General features: G+C 44.5%; 2 protein-coding genes across 4 annotated transcripts in view; both read right to left on the bottom strand.

Annotated features, from left to right (window-relative positions):
- Window positions 1-14,447, bottom strand: part of DHRSX (dehydrogenase/reductase X-linked) — a 166,498-nt gene extending 152,051 nt beyond the window's left edge. Inside the window, exons 1-2 of one of the 2 annotated variants that reach the window (XM_068182606.1) lie at window positions 14,114-14,447; window positions 13,430-13,483 (exon numbers count right to left, since the gene is read on the bottom strand). In XM_068182606.1, coding sequence (XP_068038707.1) covers window positions 13,430-13,483; window positions 14,114-14,432 — 373 coding nt within the window. In that variant the 5' untranslated portion in view covers window positions 14,433-14,447. The remainder of the gene's footprint in view (window positions 1-13,429; window positions 13,484-14,113) is intronic. The other variant, XM_068182607.1, reaches the window with a different exon arrangement.
- ZBED1 (zinc finger BED-type containing 1) lies at window positions 1,602-14,252 on the bottom strand. 2 transcript variants are annotated; one of them, XM_068182603.1, is made up of 2 exons: window positions 14,114-14,252; window positions 1,602-7,196 (listed from the first exon to the last, which is right to left on the bottom strand). In XM_068182603.1, the coding sequence occupies exon 2, from the start codon at window positions 7,143-7,145 to the stop codon at window positions 5,058-5,060; it is 2,088 nt and encodes a 695-aa protein (XP_068038704.1). In that variant the 5' UTR covers window positions 7,146-7,196; window positions 14,114-14,252; the 3' UTR covers window positions 1,602-5,057. The 2 variants fall into 2 exon arrangements, with proteins under 2 accessions (XP_068038704.1, XP_068038705.1); XM_068182604.1 differs by lacking the exon at window positions 14,114-14,252 and adding an exon at window positions 13,430-13,566.
- Window positions 14,448-15,001: the final 554 nt, after the last annotated feature.

Raw genomic sequence — 15,001 nt, 5'->3', positions numbered from 1 at the left:
ACCAGCTCTGCCTTTTCACACCACGGCACATGTGCTGTAGACCCCATGGACTGGAATATGAACCTAGTTTAAACTCTTTTTAAACTGAATTTTATCTGCTCTCAAAGAAGTTTCTCTGTAAGAGAAGCTGGAGTTTGCCTCCCTACTGCTTCCACTCAACATTCTACCCAGGCATGAGCAGGAAGAGAAGACAGGACGGAGGATTTGGCAAATTCAAGTCACTGGAAAGAAGTAATAGTGATGCAAGGAAACCAGCACACCTGTGCAGTAGGTAATAGTCTTTTCAAAACCTCTGAAAAAAAGTTACATCTGATCATCATTTCAAAGCACTGCAGATGGCAGCATCACTTCTGTGATCTGGCAGCAAGAGAAATCAATACCACTCAGTGTGTGTGGAAATGTCAGCAGAAATGCTCAAAAATATTAATATTTTAACAATTCCAAGTTCTGAGAGACTCTTATTTGAAAATAATTGCTGCAAAAGCCTTTGAATTTTTAAAAACATATAAATACAATTGTGTTTTTAGAACACGTGGTAAGATCAAAGACAGTGGTTAGTTTTTCATTTTTTCCATTTTTTTTAATGCTAAACTCAATTCCCTTGTGGCATTTTAACCCAACTGCAGGGGCACTGAAAGGGCACTGCAACAACAGCAAAAATATATTTAATTGATTTTTGCTGTTTAATCTACAGGAAATTCTTTTGTACTTAAAAACAACAACATTATAAACTGCAACTGCAGAGATGTTTTGAAATTACAGTTTAAATAATATCATTGAGGCATGCTTTACCGATGTGCTCTTAAGAAAGACATAAAATGAAGCTGTATCTTGAAATTCCTTCTACAGCATCAAATGTTACTAAAAAAGCAAAACCAATTTCCACAATTTCCCTATGTTCCCTAAAAATCTTTTGAATTTATCAGAACATTAATTTGGAGGAGATAAGACAAGACAGATCACATAGTCTGTCCAAAGGGGAAGAAAAAGCCACAAAACTTAAGAGACCACAAGAGTCCTTCCAGCAGAGCTAAAAAGGCAATCTAGACTAGATGAAACCACCAGAACCAGGATCATCAGATCTTCAGAAGAACACTCAGAAATGGAGACTATGAAAAGAAGGATGGTATGCAGACACTAAAATGTAATTTTTCCAGCACAAAGCTTTTTCTACTCAGTTGTCATGAAGTGTGTAAAATACACTACTTCTGTGTTCACATACATGCATTTCCCCTCCTTCAGAAATAGTGTCCTCAGGCAGCCCCTTCTTTTTAAGCTGGAAAAAAATCAAGAACTACACACCATTTTTAAGTTTTCAGAAGTCCTATAAAATATTACAAATAACCAATTTGTGTTTCTTTTACTTTTAATATTTCTGCCTGCTTACAAATGCTCCTGTAAAGCTAATTGGACACCATGACATTGGTTAAAGAAAATGCTTGAAATTAATCTAACAGACTGCTGCAATAGAAACTTAAAACCATACACCCTTTCAATAAATAATACAGAACTTTATTGCCCTCCTTTAAACCAAAGCACTTCAGACAATGTTTGCTGGAAAAATTCGCCTTTTCAACTTCAGTATGGTTCAGGTTTTTCTCTTTGTCTTCACGTAATCCCTGATGACAGCGGGAGGTGAAATTTGTGCAAGAGTTGGTCAGAAACACAAAACTCCCTTCAGTTATATTGTTACCCCAAAAAACCTCACCTAGCCCACTGAGATTTAACCCTGAATTGGCAATACCTAGTTGGTGACAAGGGCAATTCTTCTTTTAACACAGAGTATATACTTTGAGAGCCTGCTCAAAAATTCACTTTTTCAGCACGAAAGTACTCAAAAGTTGGAAGTTTGTTCCTCTATTGCCCCTCCAAAAAGATGTCTCTGCTGTACTGAAGAGAAAAGGAAACGTTAGAGGCCGTGGATTCAAAGAAACTGTCAAGAAGCAAAAACATTAAGTTGACTTAATAGCGTTATTAGGAAATTGTTCTGGGCCCACTCTTGGCAGCAACATGAGGGTTAACTCAAGTTGTAGCAATATTTAAAACAGCTCTGCAATCTTCCTTCTCCACCCAACTAAACAACAGAAAATCCTGTCAATAAATGAAAAACACCACACGTATTGAAGTGAGAGAAACCATCTAAACTTCCAACATTTTTTATCCTCATTTTTTTTAATCCAAAAGATTTGTACAGCATTTTTTAAAAATAACTTACAGGATCAAAAGGAAAATAAATGCATAGCTTTAAATCCTTAGAATACAACCTCCCCCTATTGTGGAAGAGTTCAAAGTCATAAAGTGCTGCAGATATGACCACACATCAGACAAATTATCTAGGAACTAACTTATTTTTCTGGTTTATTTAACAATATTCCAGGCTTAGAACATTAAATAAAAAAATCTCACAGACAATGGGTAAGACTAACAATGGTTTTGCTCTTTTTTTTTCTTTTTCTTCTCCTTTTTTTCAAAGAATGCTGAGACACATCAATTGAACCAACTACAATTTTATTTTGGATACCAAAAAATAAAAAGAAGCTGGAAGGAAGAGAGTAGTGCATTGCACTGATCTCAGTAAAACTCCTGGTAAGCATCACTGTTTATGTTCAGCCCTAGGAGGATGAAGATGGACACAATGCTGCCAACAGGGGAAGGCCAAGTGCAGACCAAAGGTGCTCTGGGCTTTGCCTTGATTGTGAGGGCACAGCTTTAAATTATGCTCACGTAAGACAAGATCCACACACTTCACAGCAGCATTGCTGCAGGTCCTGGAGGGAGGGCTTGCAGTGGTGGAAACAGCTGCTGCAAGTGATGACTACTTGCAAGAGCTCTTCCTAGCAGACTGCTGTGGTGTCACAGGAGCTCAGGTATCTCACTACCTTCCATAACTAGATTTTGTTGCCCTCCCAGATAGCCTATATACTTATGGAATTTTAGGCCAAGCCTGCGTTTTGCACCTTGGGCAAACATATACACATCTTCAGTGGACATGGAGAGTAGCAACATTTGACAGGATGCACAGTGCATGTACATTGTACAAGTGCAAATCACTTTTCAGGGGGCTGGAAAGTGAAACCCCAGGCTCACTAACAGCCAGACACAGGCCACACCACTTGCTAACTGCATTTTTCCCAGGCTTAAACATTTTTGCTTATGTAGTTGCAATTACTTACTTCACTGTTCCTTCAGCCTAACCTCTGTCCTTTCTCCTCGCTCACCCATCCCTTCCCACCACCTACAAAGAACACAGAGGCCTCAAACTTCCAAAATCTATTAAACCAAACCATAAACAAACCATTTGGCAATAGATTCAATTCCATCACCATTCCCATTTTCGTATGTTCCTGCTGTCTGTGCTCTTTTTACAACCCAATGTCCATGGGTGCCATCATGATGAAAAAAACCCAACTTTCTTCCTCCAGAAAGTAACAAGACAGGTACTGCTCAACATAGGTGTAGACTAACACCGAGGTGGGGGGGGGTGAGACACCAATAACAGAAATAAAATCCCAAGCAAACTTTGACTGTAAGTGGAAAATGCTAGGAGTCCTCCACTGCACCTCAGGAAAAAAAGCTGGTGCATCCTACTTTGTGTCTAGCATGAACTCTGATCCTGTTTATGACCTGCAGTATTTCATAAGAGATGGGGGTGGGGGGGGAAATCTCAGGTTGGTTTCCTTTCTTTTTTCTTGTTTGTCAAATTCTTAAAAGGGTTTAAAATACTTATGCTTGGAGACACAAAGGGAGTAGTTACAATACACAACTAATCGAAAACAGTACTCAAACATTAGACTGGACAGGACTGAAGTCCACTCTACAAATTGAATTAAAGAGACAGGTGAAAGAAGTTTTTAAGTGCTAACGTAACAAAAAACAATTTTAAAGATTCACTAAGTATATGTGAGGAAATTGAAGGGTCCCATTCTTTTAAATATATTTACATAATATTAAAGCTTTTTATTTCGCTTTTCTTGCCAACAAAATTTTCTAGCTCCCCTGGGCAAAGTCCCCATTAAATGAAGAGGTTAAGGATTTTCTAACATAGACAAACTGTTAGACCCGTGGCCTGTAGACATCTCCCTGCCCTCTCCTTCCCTCTCTCCCTCCCTCCCTTACCAAAGGGCTGATGCCTTGCCTGCTGCACACCATGTGGCATCAACCACAGCATCAGCACAAGGCGAAGGCAACACAACACTGCCTCGACCCCACGCTTGGCTCCCACTTTGCAAAAGCACAAGAGACTACAATCAGGTCTTGCTTAGACACAAAGCAAAACAAACAAAAGAACAATTTTGCCATTTAGCTGCAGTTAAATGGTAAAACTGGACTAATGTGGACACAGCAATACCAGTTTAAGTGTTTATACCATTTACACTGCAGTGGAAAGGAAAATAAATTATCCTGGTATAAATGCATCCGCACTACAGCCTATGCCAGCACAGTATCAGTTAAAATAATAACACATCAGTTCCCTAACCAACATAATTATACCACATGAACTTTACTAGCATAGACCAGACCTAAGACATGAGGTAGTGAAAATCAGGCTCAAGATCTTTTTTCATTCCATAGCAACAATATATTCTAAAAATATTCACTGCTCAGATCTATGGATTTTAAAAACATTTTAAAATCCAAAATTTAAAGCTAGCATCCTGAATCACACAGGATTTACAAATGGAGGCATAAATTAAAAAGAACTTCCTCAAGGTCCTAACTCAGGAAAATAATTTTATGATAGAAAACACATAAGCATGTGTTTGTCTCCCACTGAAACAAGTGGAAGGGAAGCACATGGATAAGTGCTTTCTGAAATCTGGGCCACAGTCAGAAATCATGGTCTTTGTAGAATTTATTTCCTCATTCATTTCAGTGCTGTTTGATCACAAGTCATTCATGTTTTAAGACAGTGGGAAAAACAAAGACAATGGAAGCTAAATCAAGTTTGTTACAACTGTTCAATATTTACAGCATTCATAGCATAAAACAGAAGAATTTTTGGTAACTTAAGACAAATACCTCTTTTCTTTGTCATTAAATGTACCGCAGCAGTCCTGTTAAACAAACCCACTGTCTCGAATATTAAAGAAACTGTTGTTTATGTTTACCGAGTCATTTAAATTAAAAATCTGTTCCTGTTCCAAACCCCACTCTCCTTCATCTTCATCCTCCGGTTCTGCCTCAGACCCATTGCGACTGTTTTCATACAAAAAGATCTGCTCATCCACGTGAGCCGGGGCTAATCGATTTCTCTTTGCACTCACAACATTAGCAGAAGAACCAAAAAGGCGCTCAGGGAAGACCCTTGTGGCCAGAATACACCAGTATTTTTGAAGAACCTTTGGTAAAACTGGAAACAGTGCTAGTCTGTCAGACCACCACTTCAACGGGTCTTCATTCAAACCGAGGACCTTTTGTGACTTGAAGTTGCTCAACTCCTCAACGATTTGAGCATGCCATTCCTCCTGGTCTTCCACGCCTCCTGTCTGGCAAAAGATCTCTGCGAGCATGTTGTTGATGACACTGGTAGGAGGAGGAGTAGAGGAGATGATGATTTTTTTCATAGGGGGCTCTTCTGAAACAGTGAAGAATTTCTCCTCAGTTCTAAAACTATTTTCTTTTACTTTCTCCAGCAGGCTTTTTGCTTCTTCCACCACTCTGTTTTCCACCTGCTGCCTCTCAAAAGCTGAAAGAAAAGGCAGTTTTTTGTAGCGGGGATCCAAGAAAGTTGCAACATTGAGAAACATGTCTATCTCAGGTGTGTGCTGGTAGGTGGTTGACAACTCTTTAGCAATCACCTCCTTTGCCATGCTGATTTCTTTCAAATCATTCTCTTTGATGTTCAGAGTGGTATTCAGAAGCATGTGGAGAAGTGGCTTCACCATACTTATCGTCGGGTACTTTGAAGCAGACATCATCTCTGCAACCTGCTTGAAAGGCTGGAGCAGCTCCACCAGCCCTTCGATTGTATTCCACTCACTGGATTCCAGCATGAGGTGGTGGTTGTTGCTGTCCTCCACGAGAACAGCCGCAATGACAAACTGCTGCTCCTTGAGGCGCTGCAGCATAGCGAGCGTGCTTCCCCACCAGGAAACACGGTCACTTACCAGCATGCAGTGGAGAATATTCTGCTGCTTCTGCTTTTCACTCAGCATGTACATTGCGACCGTAGACTGCTGAAAATACTCCACCAGCTTTCGGCACCTGGCAAGAAGGTTGCAAAGTTTGGGGAGCTGAAAAGCTTGTTGTATTCCTGCGTTAAAAGTGTGCCCCAAACAAGGCATCTGTACGGGAATATCTAAGAGAGAGCAAGCTTTTACAATGTCTTTACTGTAATCTGTTGTAGCACCAAAGACTTTTGTATTGATCCCCCACTCAATGAATGTTTCATAAAGAACTCGTGTAATGGTCTCTGCAGTGTTATCCTCCGGTACTTCGAATGTTTTCAAACACCGCGAGTTCACAGCCAGGCAGTTGGCAGGACTGCTGCTGAGAAAGTGAACTGCCACAGTTACATACGACCTGTTCTGGTTTTCGCTCCTCCACATGTCCGTGGATATGCCACACCACAGAACCTCAGTGAGCTCTTTCAGCACAATTTCTCTAATAGCACTGTACTTTTCAGGAATCGCTTTTGTACAGAAGTACTTCCGGCTTGGAAGTTCATACCTGGGGTCCGCTGTTCTCAAGAGGGCCTTGAAGGTAGGTTCATCGACGATGGAGGCTGGATACATGCCCTCGCAAATTAAGCTGATGACGGCAGAGGTCAGTTCCTGATGCTTTTTGTTTTCGTAGTTCTGGTAGGTCTTCATGATGAGGCTATCTTGAACAACCTGCTGCGATGACTCCGGCTTGATTTTTGAAAATGCTGTGGCAAAGGCTTCCCTCATTTGCTCAGTGTTACTTTTCACAAACTCACAGAATTCATCAGGGTGATTTTTCTCAAGGTGGTAGGAAAGGTTGGACGTGTTTCCTGAATAGGCAATCTGTGCCATGCAAATACGGCAGTAGATCTTCTTCCACTGTAATATGCATCCTTCTGCATTGGTATCAAACCCAAAGTACTTCCACACTTTACTCTTTGCTCTCGGGTGAGCCACTAACTTTAGGTCTGATGGGGAACCTTCTAAACTTTTATTCTCCATTGCTTCTTGGCCACCGTCCCACCTTTTGATCCTTCACTCATTAATGAGTACCTGATAAAGGCAGTAAGATAAAGATACAATGAGAAAGCACAAGTTTGACCACACTTAACTACGTGAAATCAGCGTTTCTGTGAATGCATCAAGAAACCTACTCACTAATTACATTTGCAAATTTAAAGACGAAATTTGCAGGAAGTGTGACCTATAAGAAGCCCACTGGATTGTCAAAAATTAAAAGGGGTTTTAATATATCCCATTCTACTGTGAAACTGAGCTAGAAGACCTGAGTAAATTTTTTTTTCTGGAATTTCATAATTCTGGGTAGAGAAACCATAAGTAACACCATAGACTTGATAAATTACTGTCACAAGAATTGGTCATCTGCTATAGTATTTTCCTGCATCTTAAGTTAGAACTAGACCAACATCCTCTTGCCAAAGAATTACTGAACTTTGCTGTTAACATTTATTTCAACTGAAACCTGATACTGAAGGAGCAAAGGTTTTCTTGTTTGTTTATTTTGAAAGAAGTTTTGTAAGCTTGATCTAACTCTTCCAGCTTTTGCTTTAAAAAAATCATAATAAAAAATCTGTGATGCAAATTATGGCAATAATCTGCTCCTCTCAAATGTAAAGATGTTTTCTGACTGAAATAAAAGGAAAAGGAGCTTGAACCTACATGCAGATCAACAATATATGTCTGACACCTTTTCCTGTCCTTCTCTTTCTGAAATCAAAGTCATCTCCTGAAGTACCAGTTCACATTTGTGGCTCCTGGAATAACAGTACATTCTAATCACAGGAAAAGCAGACAGGGAAGCACTAATAATTTTTATTATCCACATCAGCTGGAAAATAATTTTGCAGCATTTTCTTCAAAAGGCTACAGGAGTTGGGAGGGGATGACACTAGAGAGGAGTATGGTGAAAAGGCAAGACTTGGCAATCTGTACCTTGTATCTGCACGGGAAAACGCTTCTTGTGCAGTCACATGCAAGTGCTACTTGAGGCTTACAGTGCCTCTGTGAACAGTGCTGGCAGCTGGCACCCACCAGAGCTGATCTCACTACACCAAAAAGCCAAGTCACAGCACAGCACAACTGCACTGACACGTCTCTATTTCTTACACACGATGGTGACAACAACAAGCTCTTTTCCAGGGCCTTGGCCAGCACTGGGAAGGAGAAGGAAGCCATTAGTTAGACACGGATGCAGCTTCCTTCACAAAAATCCAGAGAAAGAAAACAGGAGAAGAACATAAGGAGCATCAGACTGAAAACAATGGCATTGCTACTTCTCTGCTGCTCAGGAGCTGCACCTGTGCCCAAGCCTAGAAATCCTCAGGAGGTAAGACTGGCTGATAAGGGCAGGAAGAAACAATCTGACTTTTTCACATTGCTGCAAGGGAATATTTGAAAAAAAAAAACCAAGCATGTGTGCAAGCTTCTCTGGGGTGCTTTCTGCCATTGGAGAACATTCGCAAGAAAAGACAGTTTTCTCTCTGAACTACAGCTGGTATTTTGCAACATTTTCTGAATGTCTAGAATGGAAAACCAAAGGCAGGTTAACCAATACTAAACATGCTTATCTAAACACAGCTGTTTGTTGAGAAGCAGAATGAGAGATGCCGGGCAAGCAATTTATTGGATTTGTTCTGAAGATTTACTTCTGGGTGTAGACACTTTGCATTTTTTCCTGAGGGAGGGGCAAAGTTCTGCCTACTAGCATGCCTTCTACTGTGATTCATTTAGTGCCTTCAAGTTGCCAGGATAAACTATTGATTCAACATGGTAATGCTGCCTAATTCCAAACATGTGCATATGAACAGCACCAAGGTATGCAATCCCACAAAAAAGGATGATTTTGAAAGACCAAGTGGTGTAATGTGTAATGAGGTAACCCTGCCATGCCATCAGATAGTGCACTGTCATATCATATTGATAAATATTATCATAGCTTTTAGATTCTTCTGTTTCAATCCATGACATGGTGTCTTGAGGAAGCACAGAGGCTCATGGCATTTCATTAAATCTTACAGTTTTCCCTGCAGTTACCTGGCAATTCCTGAAAGAAAGGAGAAAGGCACTGAAATAAAAGAGTTGATGCATCTTTAATGTTTAAAATTAGTATGACACACCTTGGATCATAAAAAGTTCATCACCAACTTACAAACTAGAAGTTATTTCAGACTATGAGTGTTCCAGACTCGCCCCACTCTTCATTCCTACGTATGTTACAGCTTTGCCTTCACTTTGTGATGTATCAGGCACTTGTCAATAGCGGCCCAGAGTAGCACTGCCACAGCTAAGGATACACCAGTGTAATACAGCCTTTAGTAACAGCTCAAATATAAACTGCTCATCATGCCTGCCTCTCATCGAGTGTTATACAGCGTAACTACCATTACGAACACAAACCCAAACCCACACCTCTCATTTTACTCCAGGAAGAGGCAAACTTCTCCGCTTTCAGAAAAAACAGTGCTCAGTCTAGTCCTGGCAAAAACAACAGCAACCCTGATTTCCCACCCACAGAGAGCACCTTTGGAGCAGCTGCTGTTTCTTTCCCTTGCCTTCTCCACACAGCTGGCCAACACCACCAGCCCGTACCAGGACCGAAGCTTCTAAGAGCCTGCAGAGAGGATCCTCTGCTGGCTTTGCAGCAAACTCTGCTGCCACAGGAGGAGAAAGAGTCCAGACTTTCTGGCCCTAGCACCTCATCCCTGCTGCTCCTGGGGCAGGCTTTGCTGTCCCCTCACACCTCTCAGACTCCCTGTCTCATTCTCCTAACACAAACACATGACTTCCCTCTCCAGGGCAGGCCTTGGGCCAAAATACGAATGCTAGTGATGGCTTGTGTCGTGATGGCTAGTGAAAGCAGCGGTGCTACCCTTGCAGGCAGGGCTCGGTCTCCCCACTGGCAAAGAAAATTGGTTCAAAACCTGCACTACAGTCACTTGGATTGTGAAACCAAGTAGAGGTATGTGAGGAAATGTGGGGTGTGCAGACACCCTGCAACCTTAGCTCTGCCTCTCTGTGCACAGCAATGGCATCCTGTAGGTATCCTTGTCCCACAGCCTTTGCCTCAGTCACCAGAGGGGCAACCATAAAGCAAGTGATTCCTCATTCTGAAACTAACTTAATGACTGTTTTAGGGGCATGCGTGGGGAGAGGATTTAACTGCTTGATGCAACTGCATTTTTGCCTGCCATCAATCCTTTCTACCTGGTCATTTCTCTACCCACCTCTGGATGATTTACAATCTGGAGCTCACACAGCTTTGAACAGGAAGTGCTCAGGCTCCCACTACACTTTACTCATATAAAGTAAGAGACCTCAAAATATGAATCAAAAATTAAGAGATACATGATACTAAATCAATATTTCACAATTAACTGTAAAGAAATTTGGTACAAATGTAGATACTGAGTAACTAAAATCTGAGGAAACTTAAAAAATGTATGACGTTTCAATCACTTTTAAGAATAACAGGAGTCACCTTTAAGGTCTCCTTAACTTATTCCATATAACCACATTCTTCAGATACAGTTTTCTACACACTGCAGGTTCCAAATTTAACTACAAAGACTTCAAAACTACTATGTAACACTCAAGATTTAGGTTTCCCCTACTAAATTTCATCGAAATATGTACAGTAGAAGAAAAAACACAGGAGAAAGATGTTAAATAAATTCCTTGTTTAATTATATGAACCATTCTTCTTATCAGTAGGATGACTTTTGGTGATCACATTTCCACTGGTAATATCCTGGTGTCACAATTAATATTGGTTTCTCTTTTATCAATCCACTGATTACATTTTGTGTTTTTAAAAAGCTGTTTTAATCAAGAACTTTAGTCGTGCAGGGCTTTTTTCCTCCCTCCAATTAATTAAGATTAAGCACTGCAAAGAAGTCCAAGCAGTAATTTCTAAGAAAACTATTAATAGTTTAAATCACTGAACACTAAAACTACATATTAGCAGTTTTACTGTTTATGCAATTAGTACTTGGAGAAGTATTTTTAAAAGTTTAACTTAAGTTCCCCTTTATTTCTGCACTTTCCTCTATGCTGATTTTAGTTAGCAAAGCAATTGCTGACTGCACACCCTGTCTGCAGTCTCAGCTCTACATTTTCCTTCTCCGAGCTACAAGATCAGAATTTCAGGTCAACTTCCCTACTCAGTGTTGAGGTGGGGGGCAGTCACTTGAATAGAGAATGTTATTATTTTTTCAGTTTTCAACTCAAAACAATTGCCAGGTTTTTGCACTGAACCTAGATTTCAGAGCTCAAACTCTTTCCCCAAAAAAAAATTACTTGAATTCCATCTATAATGATCAGATTAACTCCAGTAGGATGTGAAAGAACAAAGGGGTCACTTTTAAAAGCACATGTGCCAAGAGCACACAACTCTTAAATTAGGGTAAGGAAAAATAAAGTGAAACTAGTTTCATTTACTTGGATTAAAATCCTGAGCCCTTCTTCACAACAAGGATAAGAAAGCAACCTTTTCTTGGAAAATTCAGAGGCAGAAGGGCTGCACTGAGACCAGAACTTTTCACTCATCCACAGAGCTAAAGGACAAGCCAGCAGACATCTCTCTCTTTTAAATCTTCCAAGCAAGATCGGCAGCACTGCTGCACAGAGAGTGGGAACTCTGATATGGAAACTGGGACCAAGGAAGACAGGATCAGAGGAATGCCTCCCGGTCCTGTCCTTCCCAGCTCCCCTTTGCAACTCCAAGCTCTCCCAAGGAAGGCATCCTGACAATAAAATGCCTGTACTTGTGAGAGTTACGGACACCCCTTAGAAAAGATACAGAAAATTTTAAACATACAGACCTTTCTAGACTACCATCTGAAAAAGGTACTCAGGGTTTTCTTACAGGAACTGCAGTTTACTGATCCAAGCTTGTTCGAACAACACTTTTGCTTTTTGTTACACTGACATCACTATTTTGAAGTTATTATGGAAACGAGGTTCATCTGGGTAAAAAGGTTCCAGTTGTTAAGGTGAATCACTTCTTCAAGCAATGGCTGGACACAGTGAGTGAAAGCACGGCAGCAGGTAACTGCCAAGAGGGAACTGCGTGCAAACAACTAGCTGAGGAGGAAACCACTTGTCCTTGGAAAAGAAACATCACAAGTTAGGGCTCAAAGAAAACTTTTCACATCTGTCAAATCTGCCTTGGTCCCACTTAGGTAAGTGACATTTCCTAGATTGGATCTTCATTGCCTTGCTCTGGCATTTCCAAATTCAACACCTTTTTTTTCAATAGCAGCAAAGAGCAGAGTGCATCAAAACACTGGGTCACATTTTCGTCATGATGTTTCTCTGTGGTTCAAAAAAAGATTTGGAAAGTGTTACACACCCTAGGCAAAGTACCCAAATCTCCTCTGCCAAGAAACACTAATGCTAGAAAAATGCTCAGATTACTTCAAACCATATGCACATCTGCCCTTTTTGTCATCAGCGTCCTCTCGTTTGTTTGAGGGTTTCATTGCTGCCTTTTGAGAATGAGGAAGGGAATCCCAGCAGAAAAATCAGGAATGAATAAAAAGTACACAAAACACTACCCAAGGATGCGACTTGTGAAAAGATGAACAAATAAGCTCCTATTGTGCGGTGTACTTGTTCCATCTCCTTCCCAGTACTTCAGATAGTGTCTATACCAATATCCTCATCTGCCTGAATTCCTTACTGAAACACTAGGCCCTCTCAATATTACGTTTATTACTGTTCCTCTGGTTAAAACTATCGACAGGGCCACAAAGGCTCACTTGCTGATAAGGAAAGAAAGTTACAAGGCATCGACTTCAATGCAGCTGTAAGGTCAGCTCTGATGATAACCTACACATCTGCCTGAACTCATAGTTTGCTCTAAGTTTATAAACTCAGAAGCATTTTAGTCTCCAAGAGTAATGCGAGCAGATCATTGTTTTTTTCTGATAAACTCAAAGTTTTCCCTAAGTCAGAATTTCACACGCTGTTGATCCAAATCAGAAAAGTGCAAAAGCCTAACTTCTTAAACCAACGACTAACCTGAAATCCCTTAGAAAAAAACTACAAGTGTCACTCACTTGTCAGCTTAAAAGCTGTCAGCGAGTGTCAGCCGGTATCAAATACTAAGCTTTTGGATCACAGGTACGTTCACCCCCTGGAGCAGCCGAGACAGGGAAGCCGAAAGCGGCGGCCCCGGCCGCCCCGGTGGGGTGGGGGCACAGGGGGCAGGAGCGCCGGGGCCGGAGGAGGCTGCCCGCCGCTATACCCGCCTGCCAAGCACCTACCTGCGCTGAGGGAGGGAGTGCCCGCGCGGCTCTGAGCTGAGGTCTCAGGAGACACTGTTAGAGAGCCAAAGAGAGGAAGAAGAGAAGCGGGGACCCCCGGACCACGGAACCCCCACACCGCCACCCGAGGCCACAAGTCAGGCCGGCGGGCAGCCAGGCGCCCGTCCCGGGCCCGGCCCCCTGCCCCGCCCCGCGTCCGGGGCGGCCGCGGCCCGGGGGCCGGACGGGGCGGTGGGGCCGGGGCCTGGCGCCGGCAGCGAGGGCGGGGTGCGGCGGGGGCGGGGAGGGCGCCCCGCCAGTCGCAGCCCCCCCGGAGCCGCTGCCCTCGGGCAGCTCGGCGGCTCCCGCTCGGCCGTCGAAGGGGAGCAGGGGAGGAGTCGGGCGGCGGCGCCCGTGCCGGGGCCGCCGCGGTGCCTCAGCCCCTGCCCCGCTTCGGGGGATGCGGCACGGCCCGGGCGCCCAACGCTATAGCCAAGGTCGCGGCTGCCCTGCCCTGTTCTCTCTTTCCCTTCCCTGTCCAGCCGCTCCCGGCTGGGCCGCGCGGTCTCGGCCCCAGGGCCCCAAACTGCTGCCTGCCCGTGGTGGGTGGGGGGAGGCGCGGCAAACTTTCCCCCGTCCGCGGCGGGGGCTGCCGCCCCCCGGCCCGGAGCCGCCCCGCCCCGCGGCGCTGGCTGCGGTGCTCACCTGAGGCCGGGGCGCACCGCGGCTGGAAGCGGCGGCGCAGCTGGTGCAGGATGACGCGAAGGCCGATGCAGTACACCCGGAGCAAGGGCACCAGCGCAGACAATAGCGACATGGCCGCCTCCCGCCCCGCGGCGGCAGCGGGCTCGGGGCGCGGCGGGCAAGACACTGGGCGAACAGGCGGCCGGCGCAGTGTTTCCGCCGGGCCGGGCCGGGCCGGGCCGGGGGGCGCGGCGCGGCCCCCACCCACCCACGGAAGGGAAAGCGCCGCCGCTGTCACAGCAGCGCTCGGGCTCGCCGCGGCTCCCGCCCTTCTGGGCATGTGCGGTGGCGGGGGAAGGGAAGGGAAGGGAAGGGGCGGCGGCGGGCGGACCGGCCGCGGCGGCGGCAGCGGCAGCGCCGACAACGCGGAGGCTCAGCCCCCGCCGGGCCGCCCGAGCAGCTGGGTAGGGGGAGACGGAGAGGGGCGGCGTGCGCGACGCAGCAGCGAGGGGGCAGGCGGTAGCGCCTGACAGCCCGCCCGGTGAGGCCGCCGGGGTCGGGGCGCAGAGACTCCTGCTGCCACATCTGTGACAGCTACCAGCCAGGCAGTGCCTAGGCGGAGCGAGGCTCACGGCGTTGCTTCGGGATCCCGTGGCTGAAGGCGCTCATTGGGTTGTCTCACCATTTCCCTTCACTCTGGCACAAATGAGGGGCTGCTGCGGATTCCCACAGCGTCGCTGGGTCTGGGCACGACCCCTCTCACCTCGGGCATCCCTCAGGCTCACTCTAGAGGTCTCAGTTGCAGGTACCGATTTCTCCAAATGCAGCTCAGTGTACGGAGCTTTCCTACCTCAGGAGCCGGAATTTTACATCTGTCTGACGAATGCCTTCTGTACAATGATAACTGGT

The sequence above is a fragment of the Anomalospiza imberbis genome, chromosome 2 (assembly GCF_031753505.1).
Source record: "Anomalospiza imberbis isolate Cuckoo-Finch-1a 21T00152 chromosome 2, ASM3175350v1, whole genome shotgun sequence".
Classification (NCBI taxonomy): domain Eukaryota; kingdom Metazoa; phylum Chordata; class Aves; order Passeriformes; family Viduidae; genus Anomalospiza; species Anomalospiza imberbis.
This window is presented reverse-complemented; position numbering and strand designations above follow the sequence as displayed.